The sequence below is a fragment of the Crinia signifera genome, chromosome 6, assembly GCF_055691185.1.
Source record: "Crinia signifera chromosome 6, ASM5569118v1, whole genome shotgun sequence".
NCBI classification, from domain to species: Eukaryota; Metazoa; Chordata; class Amphibia; order Anura; family Myobatrachidae; genus Crinia; species Crinia signifera.
The window spans coordinates 120,883,043-120,907,376 of record NC_139222.1 but is presented as its reverse complement, the minus strand read 5'-3'; the positions used below and the strand labels follow the sequence as shown (position 1 = coordinate 120,907,376).

Below are 24,334 nucleotides of genomic sequence, written 5' to 3'. Positions count from 1 at the left end.
TACTTTTTGACCGCACAATGATGGCTTAATTGGGGGTGGGCACTGATGTGATGACGTTATCTGCCTGCCCCGAGCAGTCATTGGCATGCATTCACAGGGGTATACCCATAGTTTCTATGGGTGCACCCACTGTTTTCGTGGGCACGCCTATGAAATACTGGATGGACTCCAGCGACCACCACCTGGCTGGCAATCATTTTGCACACCCCCAGCAAGTGAAAAACTCACCAAAGGCATTCACTCCGAAGTGTCCTCATGTGCATGAGCCAATATGATCATGCGCAGACCCCCACAATCGGTGACGGGGCTGAATTCGGACCCAAGATTTGTAAAGAACAATAATGTGTTCTAGATATTTGCAGAAAATAAATATGACCTGTTGTGTAGGAAATATGATTGTGTGATGCACTTGTTTGTTCTAACAAACATAAGACATTTATTTGTATATGATATATGGAAGTACTATGGTAAGCAGGGGCTGGCTGGCAACTTTTAGCTTGGGGGGCAAACACAAGCAAGTGGCCCTGGAGTTATAGAGGGTGGGATGTACCAAGCAGTGCCGCCCATCATCACAATGCTCATTGCATATGTACTAACATATGCAATGAGCAACACAAAGGGCAGCTCTCCCGATAAGAGCTGTTGCTCCCCGATGCTGCCTGGACTTCTGGGTTTCTTACCTGGAAGTCCCCCTGCGCAGAGACCCAGGCAGCCATGGGGCGTTCTGGGAGGGATCTGTTTCGCACCAAAAACTTACACCGTAATGCCTTTTACACATCACAAACCCATTATAGTATACCACATGCCATAATGGCCATTACACGTTATGCCACACACCGTAATGCCCATTACATATTATGCCAGGGCTCAACCTGCTTTAGGTGAAGCTGGACATTCACTAGTGCGATTTGGTGGATCAAACCAAGAAATCGGTTTAAAACGGACAAATCACATGTGTTTTAGATCTGCACCGATCCAATGCGTGATCCAGTGCGAATTGGATCAGAGCCACTAGATTGCAAGTACTGCACGTATTATCTGTCAGATCAAAAAGCCTCCAGCAGTACTTGCTGGGATCACATGCATATATCACATGCAGAAGGAGAGCATGCAATAGATTGCATTCGATCCTGCTGCGCAGGAAGATCGGCCAGCTCTACACTGCTGCAAGAAGTGTATGGCCATCTTTAGATTGCAGAGTGTATATTACTGATAAGCAGTGCATAGTAATATAGAGTGTCCATCTGCATTTTCTTTTTCTGTGTGTGACTACAAGTCTCAGCATGATAGGACCTCCTATTATGTTTGGAATTGCAAAGGTGCAACCCCCCCCCCCCGCATAGTCTGTGCTGTGTATGGGAGTTTGACAGTTAAAGTGTCGACACTCGCAACTGGGATGGTATGACGAGGTAGGTTGATGAATTTCGCATGCTGACATGTTAATAATGTGATTTACATAATTTCAGCAGTGTTGCGTTACAACTTGAAACATGATTGTAAATTAAGTTGTACAGCTGGCACTGTTAAAATGCTGTAAATCACATTAACGTGTCAGCGTGCCAGATTCATACTCCATGCTGTCTCCATTGGCCTGTCCACCAATAGTGGTTGGTTGATTTATTGACTGTTGACCTATTTATTGTAGACCTGCTGACAATCCCTAAACAAAACAAAAAAATAGAAACTGAAAATAGAAAAAAGGATTGACATGTTTCATAAGAATATTTATAAAGAAATTATAATAAATATTTTAAAAGATGTATTAAAAAAATAATTCTATATAATAATAACGTTTCTGCATTACGCTGAAAATAATTAGTGAAAAAAAAAAACATTATAGGGATTTGAATTACTGAGTCCCCTGGGAACAAGTGTGTCTAGTTCAAAAATCCACTTGGCTTCTCTTCATTGTTCACTTGCTTTACTGTCACCACCTGTACTTGCTTTAGGTATGTGGTCAATCAACAATACATTTCATGCTGGACATAGTGTAATCTAATTGCAGGAAATGTTTAGCAACAGGCTTATCCAACGTTTTTTTTAAATAGGCGGCACAGGACCGATGATTGCCCATTCCCCACCCCATACTAAACATTTCCAAGAAAAAAATGCCTTGGGAAATGATGCCATCGATGATGTCATTGGGTCACCCCGGCACATCCCACTTATGCACTCTTGTGGATAGCCCAGGGGTTTTCAATCAGGTTTGTGAGTCTCCTGGCCATTCTGGGAGGGAAAAGAAGTATGGTGTAATCGATGGCAGATTTTACCTGTATTGACCTGTAATCCTAGCTCTGGTCAGTGCCAGTATTTGACTAGTGTACATGACAGCACAAAATGATAACCTTTTTTTGTGTGTTTTATTGCTCATTACAATTGACTCACTTCATGGACCCTGAAACTCCACAATTTGATATAAAATAAAATTATTATAACTATGGTTAATTATGGACTAGAAACATAATTTGTTACTTTCCTTCAACTTATGATATGCTAGCTTTATGGCAGTGGGTAGAGTGCCCAAGATAACATGCCAATGTATCTAATGATAATAATACCTTACATCCCACCTCTAATAATAGACCCCAAACCTGTACACACTAATCCCCTCCAAACCCCCTCTCAGCCATTCATCCCCCTCCCATCTGCACAAATGTGTAATGCCGCACTGGTATTATATTTATATAATCGAGCTCATGGCCGCAGCTGTTCTTACTTACGGCCTGACCTTGATACCAACAATGCCAGCAGACAGCTATGCCCCTTTTCTCTCTGACACCCAGTTCTCTACTGTATTTTCTGACATACTCTAGAAATTCTCTGGTTCTCATGTTACTGTGGAACCACAAGTCCTAGCGAGCGCTACTAGCCTGTCTGTGGCCAAAATGTAATAATATGTATTATTTTTGAGCATATAAAAAAGTGATGATAACATAGCGTGTTACAGTATCAGTGTGGTGGTAGCAGACCCACACCATTTAATATAATCATTTAATATAGCACATGTTGTGTTAATACAGTGGACCTTATTCAGATCTGATCGCAGTACAAATTTGTTCTCAAAATGGGGATTTGTACTGCGATCAGATCTGAATAAGGGCCAGTATGTATTATAAGTGAAACCCAAATCTGGGTTTTCAGTTCCAGTTCAGTGCACCTCTCATAGAGAGTTGCAGTACCAGGCTGGACAAGCACAGCAAGTGTTAATATCTCAGGAGAGACAGGGACTGATAACAATGGACACTTGTCATGTGGGACATCTCTGCGTGTCACTCTTCCTTTTATAGTAGCATAGCTCCCACTCCCAGCATATAAGAGTGTGCTGAATGACCATCCCGGCTCTGTCATTCCTCCTCATCTCATCCCTAGCAGCTCTCACTCAGACATCATGCCCCCCAAGAAGCCAGAACCCAAAAAGGAGGCCCCCAAACCAGCAGCTGCTGCTGCTGCTGCTGCACCAGCACCTCCTGCACCTGAGGCCCCAAAAGAGGTTCCATTTGATCCAAAAAGTATCACCGTAAGTATTAAGGAACCAAGGAACTGCATGCGTGTACAGAATGCATAGATCATGCCATGCTTTAGAGGATGCTCTATGCTCCTTATTGTTAGCCAAATAGTATATAGCATGTTCTCCTTTAAATCAAGAGGACCACTATGCTTCCTATAGGGATGCGGTCAAAATCCCGGCGGTCGGAATCCCTGTGCCAGAATCCCGACTGCCGCAATGCCGGCACTTTATTTCTCTATGGGTGTCCACGACACCCATAGAGGGAGAATAAAATAGTGCCCGATGTGCGGCGAGCGTAGCGTTGGCATTGCGGCAGTCAGGATTCCGACCGCCAGGATTTCATACTGATCCCCTTCTTATACATACATTCCATATCATTAATACTAAAACACTGAAACTAATCATTTCACTAGTTTTAATTAGAGATATATACACTGTGCATGTTTTTATAGTACAGCCTATTGTTTGTTAATATTAATTTTGCATATTGTACAGTGACATATCATACACGTCCACATGCAAGGGATAATCTCTAGTAAGTTTTACTACTATACTTTAGTTTAGTAGCTGATATTTTAGCAGGGGGGAGAGACCATCCTGTAAATGTAGCAATGTATACAGTGCTGATGTACCTCGCTGAATTCCGAGGTAAGACAAACAGTTCCTGACATAAAACACAATTTCTGAATTCAGGAATAGATTACACTTTAGTAGAAACTATATTCGACAGGAGATTATACAGTTGCTATATCCTATAATATTTACAGCAATTATTCTAAAAATCAAAGTATAATATTTCATTTCTGCAAGATGGCAATATTATCCATTTTCTGGATCCAATTTAAAACATTTTCCGGTAAAGTCATAGAAATAGGATGCGAGAAATGTTAACTTTGCATTCAGCAAAAATATACTACAAGTCCTACGGTATATGTATAATGTATAATGCATCATGTAGACTCCCTGATAAAGTCCACAGATAGCACATCATGTTCTTCCCTTGTCGTTAGTGGAAACGTATGGAGCCATTAAAGGGTAATTGTGCAGCACTACATAACAACTGGGTACTTGCTTTCATTAGTTGATCTTGTTCATTACAGGTGAATACTTTTGGGTTGCTGTGTATTTTCACAATGTTATTATATCATCTGCACATCCGTTATATGCTGTATGGAAAACCTGGCATGTCTTGGTGTAATCCTTTAACAACATTTTTAGGGAGGAATTTATCAAAGCTCTGAGAAATACAGGGTGGGATTTGTTGCCCAACATCGCATTGCAATATGCAATGGTTTCGGCAGTATGTTCCAAAGGAGCCGATCCCTGCGCTCTGCTTCACCAGGTGTCAAAGGAGTGGTTAGCGCTGACCCTGCTGACCACACTACCCCGCCAGCAGTGCGCTTGTAGCCCATAGGCTACAATGGGCTACCGCCATCTCAGAATGGTGGTAGCCCAGGTACCCACGACGATGCTGCCTGATGTTGATACATCGTTCAGCATTGTATCCCCAATAGAAACCCATTGGTGAATGCTGGTGGTAGTCCAGAAGGGATCGCAGCAGGGATCAGAGATTCCTGCTGTGGTTCCATCCTGATACATTCGGGGGATACTTAATATTTGCGGCTAACCCCAGAAAATGGTGTTTTTCAGGGAAATAGTCACACATATTATATGATAAATGGGCCCCATAAAGTACTAGCTAATCAGCTTCTACCTTACATTTTACAGGCTGGTTCTTTATCTCTCACAATTGTAACTCTTTCCGAGCTTTGATAAATACCGCCCTTAATCTTAGATTTTTCTGTTAAAGTATAGTTATAGTACTTTGGGAAAATGTTAAAATATATGTCATACTTTAACATAAGACGGCGAGTAACTCTTATAAACTAAGCAAATTATTTGTACTGTCTGTGTAGCTTTACAATACACCCTCATTTTGGAATCTACAATGCATATCAGGGGCCCCATACCAGGGGCAAACGCAGGAATTTCATGGGGGGGGGGGGGGTTCTGTATGTATAGGTGTGTAAGATATATATATATATATATATACATATATATATATATATATATATAGTGAGAATGTTCAGCACTTGCTCCTGCTCGTGCAGTGTCCTGGGTGCCCTCCACGACTTAATAACTACAGGCAAGGGAATGGCGACACTCATGGTTAGTTTGCATTACTAAGCACATATGTTGGTACATATGCGATTAGTATCGGTGCGATGGGTGACGAGGTGTGTCGTGCTTGGTACATCCAGGCTTGAAAAGGATGCAGGGTGAGAGGGGGATGCATGGAGAGGGGGGACAAAGAGTGGAAGAGGAGGTAAGGTGAGAGGGGACACAGGGTGAGAGGGGAGACGCAGGGTGAGAGGGGGATGCAGGGTGAGAGGGGGATACAGGGTGAGAGGGGGATGCAGGGTGAGAGGGGGGACGCAGGGTGAGAGGGGGACGCAGGGTTGGAGAGAATGCAGGGTGAGAAGCAGGGGCATAACTAGACCTTTATTGGCCCCAGTGTGACAGTGTGTGGGGCAGTGTGACTGTGACAGTGTGAGGGGCAGTGTGACTGTGACAGTGTGTGGGGCAGTGTGACTGTTACAGTGTGTGGGGCAGTGTGACTGTTACAGTGTGAGGGGCAGTGTGACTGTTACAGTGTGAGGGGCAGTGTGACTGTTACAGTGTGAGGGGCAGTGTGACTGTTACAGTGTGTGGGGCAGTGTGACTGTGACAGTGTGTGGGGCAGTGTGACTGTTACAGTGTGAGGGGCAGTGTGACTGTGACAGTGTGAGGGGCAGTGAGGACTGAACTGGTGCTGGCTGGGGGTTAGGTGGGGGGGGGGGCAGAGGGTCAAGGTAGGAGGTTGAGAGACATTGGGACAGCACAGGCCAACTGGGCTGGAAAAGGGGGGCACTGACCTGTGGGTGGCTTGCCTGGCCCAGGTCAGTTCTGCATGCACACTCAGCTGCCCTTCACTGGCCCTCAGCTCCAGATGCAGCTGCAGGGATATGGGTTCTGGGGTGACTGCAGTCATGCCTTTCCATGGTGGTGTGTGGTGGGGCATGAATAAGCCAGCCCCAGCACCAGCTCAAGAATCTCAACAGGCTTGATGTCTCCCCTGCTTTCTGATTCATACACTTCTGCAGTGCAGAGAGCCAATCAGAGGCTGAGATCACGAGGACCAGCAGAAAAACAAATATAATGCTTAAAAACAAATACCCCCCCCCCCCCCCCCCTGCGTGTGCTACTGCATACCCACTAGTTTCAATATGAAATAAAGAAAATTAGTTTGGTAAAGCGATAACCAAAATGAAAAGTAAAAAAGGGCATAACTATCTGGGTAGGACTTGAGTCTAGGACATAGGTTCTCACCTGTTCTACGCAGAAGTGGGGTCTGGGGAGAAACTGTACTATCTATCAGTGTTACCAAATTCTGAGTCTATTTATTACTGATGATTTTCTAAACATTTGATGGCTTTTATTTTGCTGCCATTTTATTGTATATGTGTGTGTGTGTGTGTGTGTGTACATGTGGTAGGGGATATACCCTACCACAGCTCCACTGGGACAGGGACTGATGTGATTGTTGTTAAAATATTCTCTGTGAAGCACTGCGGAATATGTGTAACTGGTGATAAATAAATAATATATGTAGATACTATTTCAGAGACAGATTAGTTCTTGATCAGGCAGAGCTTTGCTGTATCATCACGGGACCTGCTGAAATAAATGACAACAGACTACTACATAAATTGCCAAACTTCCCTATGACTCATTTACATGTATAAGCCATGAACATTTACGGTACAAAAAAAAAAAAAAGGCGGCATGTCATTAAAGAGAAGTGATTAACTGGACACCAAACCATGTTGGTAACATTACATGAAAAGTATTTTATCCACTTAGTTGAAGAATATGAAGCCTGCTGCCGGCTGCACGTGATGACAGGAGATAGCTAATGTGTCTGTCCAGAAACCGTTTCCCGTGTCTGGCTAGCATACCATCACATAATCAGTGACATGCTGCTTCTAAGTGCTCCGACACCAGGAACACATAAACAATGATAAGAGTGATAAACACAGCACACGCAAGCATAAGCGGAGACCATTTATGCTCACGTGTAGCCGCTGTGGGCGAGCAGCCATGGTGAATAGATTATTTGTCAGGCGCTCGCACACAACAGTGCAGCCGGGGAGCATGGGGCGGCACCCAACGGTGCAACGGATACACCCAGCGGTGCAAAGGTGGAGGGCGTTCCCATGAAAATGCTGGGCGTTCTCATGGTAATTCCCCAATGACGCGGGGGGACGGAGAGCTGACGTCACGCACAGGGCGCCCGCAGATCTGAGACACCCCAGAGGTGTCTCAGATCTGCGACCGCTTGCAAAATCATTCGACGGTCAGTGACCATCGAATGCATTTGTCCCCACATGCAAGGCCACGAATGGATATTTATGCAAAACATCCATCCACATGCCTGCAGGGGACCGCGGCGTGCGATGTGGGCAGATGGCCATATGGGCAGCGTTTGGTGGTCTCACAAGGCTGCGAAATTCACAGCCTTGCGAGTCAACCAGAATAAGGGCCAATGTGTAGTCTCTCCTAGCCTCTTTCTTTTCATGTGCACATTTGCTGATTATTACAAATAGAGGGCCGCAAAGCTTAAAATTCGAATTAGTTTATATAAAAGAGCCACAAAAACATTCACAAATATACCATATGTAGAAAATCCATGCCCTTTATTAGAATTGTTTTTTTTTTATATTTCAATGGATTAACGAAGACCCAACTACATTAACTTTGATGCATCTGAGAGTATCGCACCTGTTTATGATGGACAGGGCAGCAACGACACAACACAAAGTAAAATCAACTAAAATTGTTTTTAAAGTCTCGCTACCCTACATCCATACCCTATAACAACTCTGCAAAACTGTTTCCACTTAACATCATGGTAAAATTCAAAAAGAAACACCATTAATAATATACAATTAAAGGGTACAATTGACACTCTTCTTGTATTCATTATATAGGTTTTGTTAATACCCAGAGAATGGTCTTTTCAGGGGTATAATATATTGGGTCTACAGCAAGTTGGTTGACAAGCATTGGGTCGACACCGTTAGGTCGATAAGGGTATATATCAACATGTCTAGGTCAACATGGGTCAAGGTCGACATGGGTCTAGGTCGACATGGGTTTAGGTCAACAGGTCATTAGGTCGACACAAGCATTAGGTCGACAGTGTCTAGGTCGACAGTCAAAAGGTCGACATGGGATTTTTCACAGTTTTTTGAGCTGACATGTGCCGACAGGTGGTATTTCATGCCCTACCATCCACTAGGGCGTGGTGGGAGAATAAAATAATGTGCCGAGCTCACCGAGGCACCGTGCCTGAAGCATCGCGAGCGCAGCACTGGAAACTGTGTCCATGTCGACTGTGTCGACATTCGGCTAAAAAATCAGTGAAAAAATCGACCTTTTGACTATCGACCTAGATACTGTCGACCTAATGCTTGTGTCAACCTATTGACCTGTTGACCTAAACCCATGTCGACCTTTCCTCGTTTCGCCTGGTGTCGACCTGCTTGCTCGACCAAATTGCTGTAGACCAACGTAAATTATAGCTAAATGTTACAGTACTGTAATAATGGATGGACATTTATTTATTTGTATTGCATATATATATAAATATATATATGACTGAATCTAACTCATCAATAAAAATTGTAATTTAAAACAAAACATGTTTGATATAAATCTATGAAAATGGGGAAATATTAGTTTTGCTATGCACAGTATTCAGAACTAGAGGATCTATCCATTGGCCATACATTAGGGCAGTGTTTTTCAACCACTGTGCCGTGGCACACTAGTGTGCCTTGAGCTGTTCTCAAGTGTGCCTCCAGATCTAGAGATGCCCAAACCAGTTTACAGCCACCACCAGTTTAACTGTTATATACTGGTATCTTATTTTCATGTAAAGGGCCAATTTATTTTATTTTTGTTACCTGTGGGGACCAGTGTGATTGTTTTTTATATGGAGGCCAATAGGTTTGTTTGTTACCTGTGGGGGCCAGTGTGTTTTGCCCTGTGGTGATCTCATGGTGTGCCTTGGCAATTTTAAAATCTTATTTAGTGTGCCGCAAGGTGAAAAGGTTGAAAATCACTGCATTAGGGTAACATGGGGCATCATATGTGATCACAGCCAAGTCTGCCAGAGGCTTGGTGATGCAATAATTATACAGTGCAGCACTTCCGATCTTCAGGCTCCAATGCGATGTGCGCCGGACCGTGCATTCCATCATACCTGATGTCAAACACATGCGATTTGGTCACTTTTCATCCAATTTATCACCAAAATCTAATGAAAATGACCAAATCACTGTGGAATTACCCTAGTGTATGGGCACCTTAAGAGACAACAGATGTCTGATGAGATTGTCATGTATTTTTCCCCGATGTGTCCTTAATAAATATATTCTCTTCTGCCTGCAGCTGGAGTACACCGCTGACCAGATTGAAGGTAATTATTTTAAAACAATTTTAATAACAGCGTTGCACCTTAGTGTTATATTTACTAATCTAAAACCCCCACTGCCACAAGCAGAACTACAACACTGCCTGTCTGAACAAGAATGAGCATGAGATTAATCACTTTACTGCACATTCGCAACACTCGATGGGGCTAGAGGGGATTGCTAGGCCCTTACAAAATATTTGCTGTAGGGCTCCCTGATGCAATGTACCAGCGCATGCCAATGGCGCTTATTCAGATCTGATCGCAGTACAAGTTTGTTCACAAAATGGCCAAAACCATGTGCACTGCAGGTGGGGCAGATGTAACATGTGAAGAGAGAGTTCAATTTGGGTGGGGTGTGTTAAAACTGAAATCTAAATTGCAGTGTAAAAGTAATGCAGCCAGTAGTTACCCTGCACAGAAACAAAAAATAAATCACCCAAATCTAACTCTCCCTATACATTACATCTGCCCCACCTGCAGTGCACATGGTTTTGCCCATTTTGAGAACAAATTTGTACTGCGATCAGATCTGAATAAGGGCCAATAACCCTTTTACTGTGTCTAAAAACTGAAGGCCTGATCAGAGGTTCATGCAAGCTTCATGCAGTGCTGATGTTCATGTAGTTGAGGGATTTTTACAATTGGGCATGTGCACAAATCCCTGAAAACTCATAAAATACACGTGTTACAAAGAGCACTAATACACAGGTATCAGAAATAAAATAGTGACCGGCGTTCCTGGGCAGAAACTGGGAGGTGGCTAGTTGTGCACACCTTGGTTGCCACAGTAAAATAGAGAATTGCGCCTGCCACTGCCAATGAAGACAACAATTGGTGAAACTGCGTGCACAGATGTTGAAAGTGGGCAACTCAGTGCTTCCACATTTGGCAGCACAGACATATGCAAGGGAAGACATACCTCCCAACATTTCATGTTTAGAAGCAAGGCACGCATCAAATTTTTCGGGGCGTGGTCTAGTTGGAAGGGGGCATGGCCTGTACTCTCAGTGATGCCGCAATGCCATGCCCTGTTTTCGCCACTGTGGGGGCATGCCCAGCAGCTCCATGAGCTGCTGGCTATGCCCCTAGCCCCTCTAGCTGCAGGAATAGATGCTTTGCGCATGCGCACACCATCTATTCACAGATGACAGGGGAGACTCCCAACTGCCCCCCACCCCCCTTCGCCGTGGGACACTGTCGGCAGATGTCGGAACATCCCAAAAAAAAAACGGGACGTTCCCACGATAAGCGGGACAGTTGGGAGGTCTGGGGAAGGAGTTTGCCTTTGCATAAAGTTACAGTTGGCCAAGCACAAATAAACACTGCTGTGTGCAACTGAATCAGGCCATGAATGAATTAGGAAAATTCTATTATGTAGGGTTTCACTGGAGAAGAGATATATAGTGGAACTTTTGATGATGGAGTTCTGTGTATTAATTGAAATCATTCTAGTCTAACACACTAAGGAGATCATTCTGGTGGACTCGGAAAGCAGCAAATTTCACTGCTTTATGAGCTAACTAAACTCCACCAGCCGTCCGCCCGAACGGCTGCCAGCCACTCGCACAGAGATTTCCCCGCAGGCAGGCAAATGGATGTTTTGCTGACCATTGAATGATTTCTTCAGGCCACACAAATATAAGTCAGTCTCCCCTCAACTTAATTCCCATGGGAATGCCCAGCATTTTCATGTGGATGCCCATGAAATGCTGGGTGTTCCCATGTGTGTGACCCATGCCCGCCGTCCCACACCCCCCACTTGCACTGCTCCATGCGAGCGGACCGGCGACTATGCAAGTCACCCCGTCCAATCGCCAACAGAGCCTGCTCATGCGCATAAGTAATTAAGCAAACGTGCGAAAGCGACATAACAAACCCAACATTCTGAGATGCTGATCTGTACCATCATTTACCCACTTGTACCGAAAAATTATAATAACTGTACATGCTTGTAACAGATATTACAAGGAAACCATGGGTTCAAGGACCAAATATATAATTGTATCTGCATGTATACAGCATTGTTACATATATTTGCAAATACATGGGTAAGCCCCCAAGCTATCCGTCAAGGCTTCTCTGAGTATTAAGGGTACCTATTGCTATATATAGGTGCTGTCATTTATCAGCCTAGGTGGAGCTCCAGTGCTTGGGACGCAGTAGATTCCCGTGTCAACGCCACCCCCACTATCAACACCAACCCAAAACGTGACGAGCACTGCGAGCCCGCGAGGGGCGGTGGTACGTGTTCTCCGACCTTTTCATACCCCCACTATCCACGTCGGCGTGGAGTTGATTTTAGATAGTGTGGTAAGTGTAGAGAGCCACCGAGCCCAAAGTGTGGCGAGCGGACATGGAATACAAGCGGAAGCGTGGCGAGCGCAGCGTGCCCCGCGAGGGGAAGCGTAATACATGTAAAGTAATCTGTGTCCCCTCGTGGGGCTCGCTGCGCTTGCCACGCTTTGGGCTCGGCCGACGTGGATAGTGGGAGTATGAAAAGGTCGGAGGACACGTACCGCCGCCCCTCGCCCCTGTGCTCGCCACGCTTTGGATTGCCGTTGATAGTGGGGGTGGCGTTCACAATGGGGGTGCAGTTCACATTGTAAGTACCCATCAGGGTGCTTGTACAATTAAAAATCGCATTGATTCGCATGCATCGCATACCGCTATATTGCATGCGATGTGATGCAATTGTATCAAAATTGGGGGCGCCGTGCTAGGAAACAATATAGTTTTCCAAAACAATATAGTTTTCCAAAATAAGGAGGCACTCGGAGACTGTATAATCAAACAAAGTCTGTAATGAGGGTTAAGTACTTTCGAGAGCGAACTCTCGTCCTCAGAACCACCTATATATATCCGAGCAATGACTGTGGCACTGGGGACTTAGGAAATGTAAGCTGTTTTGATAAAAGCCCGGAGGGGCTGAAACGTCAACTAGACACAAGCTGTGTGTTGTATTTATTTCCTAAGTCCCCAGTGCCGCAGTCATTGCACAGATATCAATTGACCCAGCATTGCGGGTCACTTCTGAAGGCACGAGGCTCAGAATCTGTGAACGGACCAGAGTGCCGGCATCCCGCCTATGTTTATATATATATATATATATATATATATTGCACAGTACAGGTCTTTAAGCATTATCAGGGCATTAGGCTGCCAATGAAAGAACCAAGAATGAAAAGAATGTCCTATAGAATGGGGGTGGAACAAAGGAAACATTTTAGAATGGAGCCAACATATAAATTACAGTAACCTGAGTCCCATACTTCCACATTGCTGTGTTAAATTATATTTCCCAGCTGTTTTTGGTATGCCATAATAAGGCTAGGGTGTTGAGATACTGTATAATGGCATTGTTTTCAGGAGCAAATACTTAATATACTGTCCTTTGTATTGGCTGATGTGTCATTAATAAATAATAATAATAATAATAATAATAATAATCTCCAATTACATTTTTTTTATTGTTTCTTTATTATGTAAGCAGGTGGAGATAGACATCCCCATAGCCAATCACATCATCAGACTATTCACATCCACACAGAGTGCCTGATTCAGGTTGGCTCGCTAGGCAGCATACATTCGCTGCCTAGCGAGCCCATAAACACATCCCCTGCCGCCGAATCCCCTCGGTACCATGCGAGGGAAGGTGTACGCGAACACATCCCCACACATGCGCCCAAAACTGAGAGAAATCCTTTGATGGTCACTGACCACCAAAAGAATTCTGTCCCCTTTTGTTTCTGTCAATGTTCGTCGAAGATGGTGTGGGCAATGACATCATGTGATGTCAGCAACCCACCCCAAGCAGGCATCACCACACCTTAGCCTTGATGTGAACACATGCACCTATTCTACAGGGTCAACCCTAATACTTTCTGAAAAACAACGCTTCAGAGATCTTATTTCCTACTGACAATTGGAGGATCTACCAAGGTTACCATTGGATATAAACTTTAATTGGACCCCAATATTGAACCATAAGAGGGACACTATTTAGTCGGATAGGGATGACTTCAATCCCATTAAAAGGGTGTCCTATTAAAAGTCAACATTGAGAAGGATTTGTAAATGAAAATACTCTCCCGACTCTAGACTTTGTACAGGTATATACCTAAATAGGTGATCCACTCAATACAGAAGGATCTACTAATTCCATCAGAAGGTCAGCAGATATAACTCATTCTGTACAACTGGAAATAAGGGTCACTAGACCTATTAAAGATTGATTTAAAACATTTATACCCCACAACGAGACGAAACGCATTGGGTTTGTGTTTCATCTGTAATCTTGTGAATATTACATCTCTGACAAGAACTGGACATGGAATTATTGTTTTAAATATTTTGTTTTAATAAATATATCATGTTTACATTTTATTGTGTATGAGTTATAAAATATAGAGAGACAGGAATCACTATTCTAATACCATAGGGCGCTTGGTAACACTCTTGTGGGTGTATATATATATATATATATATATATATATATATATATATATATATATATATATATATATGAACCATTTTGCTATCTGTTTTGTAATAAGTTATTGCTTTAGTTTGTGCTGTCAGCAGAAGTCATCGTAATTTATTTATCTTTATTCTCAGAATTCAAAGAAGCCTTCCAGTTGTTTGACCGTACTCCAGGCGGGTTGATGAAGATCACATATGGACAATGCGGAGATGTTTTAAGGGCACTGGGACAAAACCCTACTAATGCAGAGGTTCTGAAAGTTCTAGGAAGACCCAAACCAGAAGGTGAGAGAGATACTGGACATTACAGGACTTTCCATAGTCAGAGGAATTGAATGGTTTATACATGATTATCTAACACTGGGGCAGATGTATTAAGCCTTAACAAGAAGAGATAAATGCAAGGGCGATAAAGAGAGATAAACTGCCAATCAGCTCCTTACTGACTTTTTTCAAACACAGCCTGTAACACGGCGGTTATGATGTGATTAGAGACACAAAGTAGACAGCGCTGTAGGACTGTAATTCTCACAAATAGAGCCAATTTAAAAAACAACACATTTATTTATAAAATATACAGTATAAAAATGAGCACCGGCCGGTGAGACAAAGAATACAATAAAATCACATATTAGTGACACATCAACTCACAGAAATATCAGCTATCAGATTTCAGCAGCAATTACACTACAAATATATCTATCCTCTAGCAAAGAATTAACTTTCTCCAGGAAATTATATATTATATTGGGTTAGATTTCCACTCAGGCAAGATGGATTAATAAGGAGGTCCAGCGTAGTAACAACAGTGGATTAACAAGCAGGTCCAGCATAGGCGTGCGCAGCACATTTTATTAGGGGGTGCACCGTCAAAGGGGTGTGCCTAGCACCACATATTGGGCATGTCTAACAGCGCCAATCAGGCGCGTCTACAATCATCTACTGTATAAAATGGCTCTCAGTATAATAATACATGCAAATAAAGTAAAAAACATATATGGATGATATGTAGTGATATGACAATGGTCTGGTACAATTATCAATGCAAAACACACATAATTGATTGATGGGCGCTTCTTTCAATGGAATATATTTCTATAAAGCAAAAGTCTTTGGTAAAAGGTATTGCTGGTAGGGAGGTGTTCATAAGGGTGGGCAAAGCATTAGGGGGTGCCTGTGCACCCGTAAGACTCAATGTGTGCAAACCTATGAGGTCCAGTGTGGCAACAATGGGTTAATTTAAGTTTCAGTGTAGCAGTGAGTGAAAGCTCATTAATTCATGCAAGAGCAATCTCAATGTTAGAATTTTATGGCTGCAGGGTCACAAATTCGACACATACACTGGATTCAATCCAAGTACTATACTGTTAAAAAGCTGGCAACAGTAGACATCCATCCATGCAGGATAAAGCAGTAAATTAGTGATAGTTGATGCAAATAAAAAGTTTTATACTCATGCTCCGTGTCTTTTGGAACGATACAATTTGTAATCCGCTTTTGGGTTAGTCCCTGTGCACCTGGAGCCAGTCCCTGGTTGCTGGTGCTGCCCTATTCGTGCAGCCTTCTCCGGTACTCTCGGATCCGGTCTCTGGGTCCCCCAGTCGGCAGTGACTGTGCACGACAGAGAAGGAATCCTTTGATGACGCGTTTCCCTGCCTATCAGAATGATCAGCGGCTTCCTCAGAAGGAAGCCACTGAGGATATTTTGCCTAGGGTGCCAAGAAACCTTACACCGGCCCTGCCCTAACCCTCCCACCCTGATCCCTAAAACTCCCACCCTGCAACCTAACCCTATCCCTCCCACCCTGCTCCCTAACCCTCCCACCCTGCTCCCTAACCCTCCAACCCTGCTCCCTAACCCTCCCACCCTGTTGCCGAACCCTCCCACCCTGTTGCCGAACCTTCCCACCCTGCTGTCTAACCCTACTACCCTGCAGCCTAACCTCCACCTAATACATATGTTCAAGATGTCGGATGTTGAGATTCTGGTGCAATTATTCTGAAAGATGTTGTGTTTCCGCCTTCCGGGTCTTCCACCCGCCGGCATCCTAAATGCTGGGATGCCAACTACATGAATTAATTAAATATTCTCTTTAAAGCAATGTACAGTCTGAATATGTGCACAACTTACTACCCCGTTTTTCTTTTGTTGGTGGAGGGGGGCTTTGGGGGCGTTGATAGGACAAAGGGGGAAATTCACTAAGATGTGTAATCTACTTCACATGTGATGTTGCTATGGGCAACCAATCAGATCCTGTCTCCTATCTTCTAGAGCAAGGCTGGGCAACACCAGCCCTCCAGATGTTGATGAACTACACATCCCAGCATGCCTTGCATCAGTTTCAGCATGGCCACATAGAAAAACTAATGCAAAGCATCCTGGGATGTGTAGTTCATTAACATCTGGAGGGCCGGTGTTGCCCAGCCCTGTTCTAGAGCAGGCATTCCCAACCACGGTCCTCAAGGCAGACCAACAGTACAGGTTTTAGTAATATCCAGGCTTCAGCACAGATGGTTTAATCAGAATCACTCAGATACTAATTAAGTCACCTGTGCTGAAGCCTGGAAATCACTAAAACCTGCACTGTTGGTGTGCCTTGAGGACCGCGGTTAGGAATGCCTGTTCTAGAGGGTGCTAAATAACTAAGAAGTAGATTCTGATTGGTTGCCCATAGCAACATCACATGTGAAGTAGAATACACATCTTAGTAAATTTCCCCGAAAGTATTTATTGCACCTGAGCCAATCACTCGATACTTCACAATCTATATTCAGCAATGCATTGGAAAATTTACTGCTCCATTTTTTTAGCTGTGTTGCTTGAAATGTATCTAAATCTTTGTAACAAAAGCTACATATGTAGTGGAAGAATAATAGAAACAGAACCAGAAACAGGATTGTATCTCTTTCATCAGCAGTATACACATGGGATCGATTCAACATCGCTCGTTGCAATCCAAATTCGTCCCCAAGCCCCGATGGCCACGGTTTGCGATTGTTCTTTTCTGCACATGTGCAAACCCCATCAGCAAACTGCTTCGGCGAGTTACACACTTGAGTCACTGTAACTCGTCGGGCCATTCACTGTGGAGAGGGAGGGCCGGGGGCGTGTATGGCGTAGGTGGTAGCAGGGGAACGCCTAGCATTTTATGTGTGTCCCCATAGAACCCTGTAAATGGGATGGTGATGCCTGCTTAGGGCGGGAGGCTGATGTCACATGACGTCAGCGCCCGCCTCACCTCTGGTGCACAGCGACGGGATAAAAGTCAATTCGGTGATGTACGTAAACCCGATGTCTCCAATGTTTTTTGAGCAAGCACATGTGCAGATCTGGGTCAGCCATGTTGTTTACATTGCCTCAAGTGCTGCTGCCATTTGGGGGCAGAGATCGGCCACATTACACAAAACAGCCTAGTGTTGGCATGCTGACTGCTGAAGCCAGACTTTACTGACTTCAGCAGTGTGAGTTTCCTAGTATTACTGAGTAAGCTAAGCTAGTGGCGTCACTATAGTCCCGCAGCCTCCCCCCCCCCCCGGCGCCCACACCCTCTCAGCGCCTCCACGCCACTGCGTGGGCTGCGGGACTATAGTTACGCCACTGAGCTAAGGATTACTCAGACGTTCAGAAATACCTCATCTTCAGATGCAGCAGCATATCAGAGAAGCCAGCCGGTGGCTCCTCCTGTGGTATTTGCACATTGTGACACAGCTGCTGCATACAAAGACATAGGGGCTGTGTGGTCTGCATTAATATCTGAATCAGGCCCTATATGCTCACTGGTCAGACACACAGCAAAGACAATCTACTATATAAATAGCAGTGCTGTAGTAAAGTGATCTGCAAGTCCCAAGCTTTTTGACTTTATGTGACATACCTTCCATGTGGTACAAACATTTGGCCTCTCCCACCTGGCATTGGGTCTCCATCTATTTCTGTGGGAGGGATTAAACCCATTCAAACCCAAACAGAGTATTAAGCCTACAGCCAACTCATAAAAATTGTGGGTATTTTACCCTTTCTATTTGTGGGGCATCTGATCACTGACATATACAGGGACATTACATTCCTAGCACTGAAAGGACAAACAAGGGCAGGCATTGCCATGCTGTTAGTAGTCCAGATGCCAACATTGAGCATCACATACCCAAAGATGTCCCAGGGGAGGGCCATTGACATTTCACTAAGCTGTGCTCTGGGTGTTGTTGTCCAGGAATGCAGACTATGCCAGGGTACAGGCAATCCTAGAAGCCAGAAAGATGAAACAGGTCAAATCTAAGACTCAGTGACTTAATGCCAAAAGCCTGCCATCTGTCTGGATCTAGATCCAAGTTAAGTACACAGTATTCTAAAGAATATCCAGAATACAATACAGCTACACACACACACACACACACACACCCACGACACAAGACACACACCACACACACACACACACACACACACACACACACTCGACACAATAGATATAGCAACCGACTCATTTCATATGAATAAGGAGAGATGGTGGCATTTACACATTTTAAAGATGGAAACAAAAGGAAATACTGTATACGTTTTCTGGCTCAGCAGTTTCTGAAGAGGTGGTTTTCTTGATCTTGGCAGTTTATGGATCTGTACATTGGAGCACCCACATATATATTTGTTAAAAAACAAAGTTACTATTGAGTCTAGATTACCATATTTTAAGGTGATATTTGTGAGTAGACAACATGGGAAATATTTGTTGTATGTTCTTTGATTTGCTATGTTTACTATATGGTCCTATATATGCTTGGACACCTTATTCTCTTTTGGAAAAAAAAATTGAAAATAAAGAATTTATCGGAAAAAAAAAAATCTTTCTTCTTTATATTTATAAACCCTGAATTTCCTTTTACAGCCCAAGCTGGAATATTCTTGGGGAAACCACTATAATGCAGGACTATTTCATTTTATTTCAGAATTAAACAGCAAATTTTTGGACTTTGAAACCTTCCTTCCAATACTCCAGCACATCTCCAAGAATAAGGACCAAGGTTCCTTTGAGGACTTCGTAGAGGGACTTCGTGTTTTTGACAAGGAAAGCAATGGCACAGTGATGGGAGCAGAATTGCGCCACGTCTTGGCCACCTTGGGTGAGTTACAGCATTGTTTCCACAAATAATGAACCATTTTAGTTGTATGCCCACTGCTGTGTCTTTCATACAAGACTGAACATGTTATTCTCCATCTGTAAATCCTCATCTATTGTGTATTTGTCTCCATTGTGCACAGGTGAGAAACTGCAAGAGAATGAGGTGGAACAGCTCCTGGCAGGACAGGAAGATGCTAATGGATGTATTAACTATGAAGGTAAAATTTCAAAAGGCAGTTATAAACAGTTCATCTTGCTCCATTAACCCCTTCCCGACGGGGCGTTTTTTGTTAACTTTTTTTTTTTTTCCTCCTCGCGTTCAAATAAGCGTAACTTTTTTAATTTTCCGGCTATATAGACACATGAGGGCTTTTTTTTTGCGGGACAAGTTGTACTTTTTAATGGTACCATTTACTATACCGTATAATATTCTGGGGAATCAGGAAATAATTCAATGTGGGGTAAAAAGAAAAAAAAACGCAATTCCACAATTTTGCGCTGGTTACGGTTTTTTGGGAGTTCATAGTTCGTTTAAAATGATGGGTTATCTTTATTCTATGGGTCGTTACGATTCCGGTGACACCAAACTTATATAGTTTTCGTTACGTTTTACCACTAAAAAAAAAATAGAAAATTTTACGGTTTTTCTAATTTGCGTCGCGTCGCCATGTTCTGCGGCTTATAGCTTTTTTATTTTTCCACCTACGGACCTGGGTGAGGGCTCATTTTTTGCGGGCTGAAGTGTACTTTTTAATTAATACCATTATGGGATATGCGCGACTTTCTGATCTCTTTTAGTTACTTTTTTGGGGGTAGGGAATTTTGGCGTTGGGAATTTTGGCGTTGGGAATTTTTTACCGTTTACGCCTTTAACCGTGCGGGATAACTAATGTTATATTTTAATAGATCGGACTTTTAGGAACGCGGCGATACCAAATATGTTTATTTTTTTATTTTTTATTTATTTTTATTTGTGAAATGGGGAAAGGGGGGTGATTTGAACTTTTAATATTTTTTTTTTTTTTTTTTAACTTTATTTTTATTTTTTTTTTACTTTTACTACAAGGCCCCCTAGTGTACTTGACCACTAGGGGGCGCGATCGCCTGTACTAGGTTCAGCCATAGAGCTCTATGGCTGAACATAGTGATTTTCAGCACTTCCTATTACATCCTGCCTCAGGCAGGATGTAATAGGAATGCTGACATGGCCAGCACAGGGGTCTACATTAGACCCCTGGCTGCCATGGCAACCGATCGGCACCCTCCGATCTCGCCGCGGGGGGCCCCGATCGGCGCCGGAGGGGGGCGCCCCCCCTCCGATCAGCTATTTAAGCACTGCGGGCGCTTTGCCCGCGGTGCTTAAAGGGTTAAACGGCCACGATCGGCGAACTCGCCGCTCGTGGCCGTGAGAGCAGGTACCTGGCTGTAATATACAGCCATTACCTGCTCTCTTTCAAGCCAGCTCACTCCGGGCGGGATGCTATATAGCAGAAATGCGGTAAAAACCCCGTTTTCGGGGTTTCTACCGCATTTCTATATGCTATATGGCGCCTCCGCAGTGTCAGCGCTGCGGAGGGAATCGCCAGCTAAAGCTGGCGAATCCCTGCAGAAGCCTATGGGCTTCTTACCGCAGCGCTGTTTGAGGGATCCGTCACGGATCCCTCCCAGCGTGCCCTGCGGCCGGCGCCGGGGTCTGCGCATGCGCAGATGGACTCCCGGGTCACAGACCCGGAAGTCCAGCGCCGGCACCGCATCGCAAGGGACAGCTCTTACCGCAAGAGCTGTCCCTTGCATGAATAACGGCATATGTTATAGCATATGCCGTTATTAAAAATGCGATGTCCGGCGAAGGGGGCCGCGGATGTTACAACATCCCGCCCTCCGTGAGCTGGCTTGATTCCCCCGCAACCGACATATGACGTAAATGTACGTCATATGTCGGGAAGGGGTTAAATACAACTACATGAGTTCAAAATCACAAAAGCTAACAAAGGACCATATCATTTTTCAACACTGGATGCATTTTTGTAAAATAATTGGCCTCACTCAATGCAGTCTCTTATCAGCAACATTGGGCCAGATGTATCAAGAGAGTGATAAACAACCAGCCAATCAGCTCCTACCTGTCATTTTTCAAACCCCGCCTGTAACATGACAGGTAGGAGCTGATTGCCTGGCTGTTTATCATTCTCCATTTTATCACTTTTTGAAGCTTGATACATCTGGCCCATTATTCCTAAATAAAATAAATAAAATAAAATGTGTCAGCTTTCTCTTACATATTTTCATATTTAGTAAGCCCTACAAATACAAAGCATAAGATACTTTTGGGTTAACTGCTGTGATTGTGAGTGTGTTTTTGGATCCCCCTTTTGCCATTGACCAGTATGACTTTTGGCTGTGCACATGCCACTGGTAAGTATCAGTAAATCACCTCTGTACCTCTGATGCTGATCACAGGGATAGCTACTGTTTGGAGCAGCTGTCCTCGCTTTGGATCAGTATCTAATTCCTCTGGGAATTATGTGTCCACCGCTGGAACTAGTGGCAAGTTGAATTGGGAAGTTAATGTGGTCCCTGATAATAAATATGAATATCGCCGTGAAATTATTTCCTAAATGTAATTAGGACAGATATTGTACATATTTTGTTAGAATTTGAGAAAAAAAAACGAACACAATTTGTGTAATTTATCAAAATGATATTTTTCTCTTACCTAGCTTTCATCAAACATATCATGGTTGGCTGAAGATAATAGGGTAAGTGTATCCATTCCTAACATCTCTAGTTTACACATGAGTTTTTAAAAATGTAAATATACTTACACAGTATAGTTGCTGTATTACAGTCTCACTCACGGTCTTATAATATTGTCCTGAATCATAAACAAACTGTAGGAAACTAATATGTGGGCTGTACCAGTCTTTAGCCTATCAATTGACTGGAAACGTAAGATATTATGTTGTGCTTCCTGCCTCAGTGATGTCACTAGATCCAAGCAATTTAATAGGCTGCTTGCTATCATGTGGCCTATTTCAGTAAGGTTTGCAAAACTACAACCCTGACACTAGCATGCAGGTGGCCACTCAGCACAGGACAAGGCCGCCCCACATGCTGGCTCCTCCCTTTTGCAGTTGCATCGCTATTGCGTGACCCTTTTGCTATATAGCGAAGCGCTCACATATTAGCGATAGCCCCCTGACTCTGCAGCCTAGCTGCTAAGCCAGTCACCAGGCTACCGTTTTTAGGGTCGTATTGGCTACATGTGACGTCACACAGCCTGCCCTGCAAATGGCCTGGACACACCTGCCTTATTTCCCAAAAACTCTGAGTCTCCACCCCAGCTGGTTCTTAGACTGCGGTTGCATTTTTTGCAACCGCAGTTCTGGGGCTCAAGAATGCTCATGACTGCATGCACACAAGCTCAGGTCAATGTCAATTTTCACATAGAGATTTTTGTTAATCTGCAATCACTACTGAATTACAGTAGGTCCATAGGCTGCAATTTCATGAATCTTATTCAACTGCAAACTGCCATAAGCAGCTGTAAGTACAAAAACTGGATCCTACATGCAGACGGGCTAATACAGACTAGAGCACACATCATGGTGTGAAATGTGGTTTATATATGAAAGTTCAGAAAGGGTATATTCGGGATATTGTAGGAATTGTGGACTCTTATACAGCATACTTCCTTCAGAAAGATCTTTTGCAGCAAGTTTAGAGTACTGCAAGTTGATGATGATCATTCATGAGTGAGTATTGTATTAATAGTGTATTAATTCCAAGCAGGAGTGTATTAATTCCAAGCACACAACACTGCTTATAAGATAATGGATGCATTTATTTTTAGACAAATAACATTTAATTAATCAGCCCCAGAATGTTCTACAAAGTCTGTTTGCTGTATGCCGAATATAAAGAATCACACGTGGGAGAAATATATTGTGTATAGGTCTTAATTTACAAGATTAACATTTGGGGCTTACTATTGTGTGCATTGCTAATATTCCATATCTTTCCTAGGTTTCCCCAGACTGTCTCCACCATCAGCTACCCCGTCTGACTCTCCAGTGAAGATCCTGACAATCAGGGCTGTCCAAGAGGCACCTTTCAGCAGTGATTATCCCAGAGTTCTTATAGACACTCATATCCTCCATTGAAATTTCCTGAGCAGTTGTAAATTATTTTATTCCCTGGTGACCATTCACCAAATAAAAATGTCACAAAAAAAACCCCAAAAAAATTAATAAATTTGATTCCTTTATGTATAATTCCATGTTTTATGTTGCAAAAGTTTCATAGCTATGTCTGATTGACATTCAGCAATGGTTCAGGTCTCTGAGTCCTCTGTCAGGGATGCAATAGCTCCATAAGATTTATACCGCTTTCAGACAGTGGCGGCCAAATAACCCGGTAATTAGCAGCAATTTCCTGGCTTTTCAAAAGCCGGGTTGTTTTGGCCAACACTGTCAGACCCCCGTTCACACAGGAGAGCAAATCTCCGAGTTTCTCCTGTGAGAAAGGGTCGATCCGTATCTGAAGCTCCGGATCTACGACACTGGTTCGTGGAACTGCTTCATCTGGGAATTTAATTTTCTGTGTGAAAGGGGTATAAGTATTTTACATAATCCACCTGGCAAATATAAGGGTGAGGCCCATATCAAATCCATATGAACAAAATTAAGGTGGTGAAAGCTCAGTATGCAGAAA

At 43.5% G+C, this 24,334-nt stretch overlaps 1 protein-coding gene across 1 annotated transcript; it reads left to right on the top strand.

Moving 5' to 3' along the window:
* Positions 1-3,311: 3,311 nt before the first annotated feature.
* On the top strand, positions 3,312-23,895 carry MYL4 (myosin light chain 4). Its single transcript, XM_083146982.1, has 7 exons — positions 3,312-3,517; positions 10,004-10,031; positions 14,643-14,792; positions 19,449-19,622; positions 19,762-19,839; positions 22,342-22,380; positions 23,648-23,895. The coding sequence occupies exons 1-6, from the start codon at positions 3,389-3,391 to the stop codon at positions 22,368-22,370; spliced, it is 588 nt and encodes a 195-aa protein (XP_083003108.1). The 5' UTR covers positions 3,312-3,388; the 3' UTR covers positions 22,371-22,380; positions 23,648-23,895.
* The last annotated feature ends 439 nt before the right edge of the window (positions 23,896-24,334 follow it).

Excerpts from the sequence above, each read along its gene's own strand:
- MYL4 (XM_083146982.1), top strand. The coding sequence starts at position 3,389 with ATGCCCCCCAAGAAGCCAGAACCCAAAAAGGAGGCCCCCAAACCAGCA. Across the intron at positions 10,032-14,642 it reads CACCGCTGACCAGATTGAAG|AATTCAAAGAAGCCTTCCAG; the intron begins GTAATTATTTTA and ends CTTTATTCTCAG. Across the intron at positions 19,623-19,761 it reads CCACGTCTTGGCCACCTTGG|GTGAGAAACTGCAAGAGAAT; the intron begins GTGAGTTACAGC and ends CATTGTGCACAG.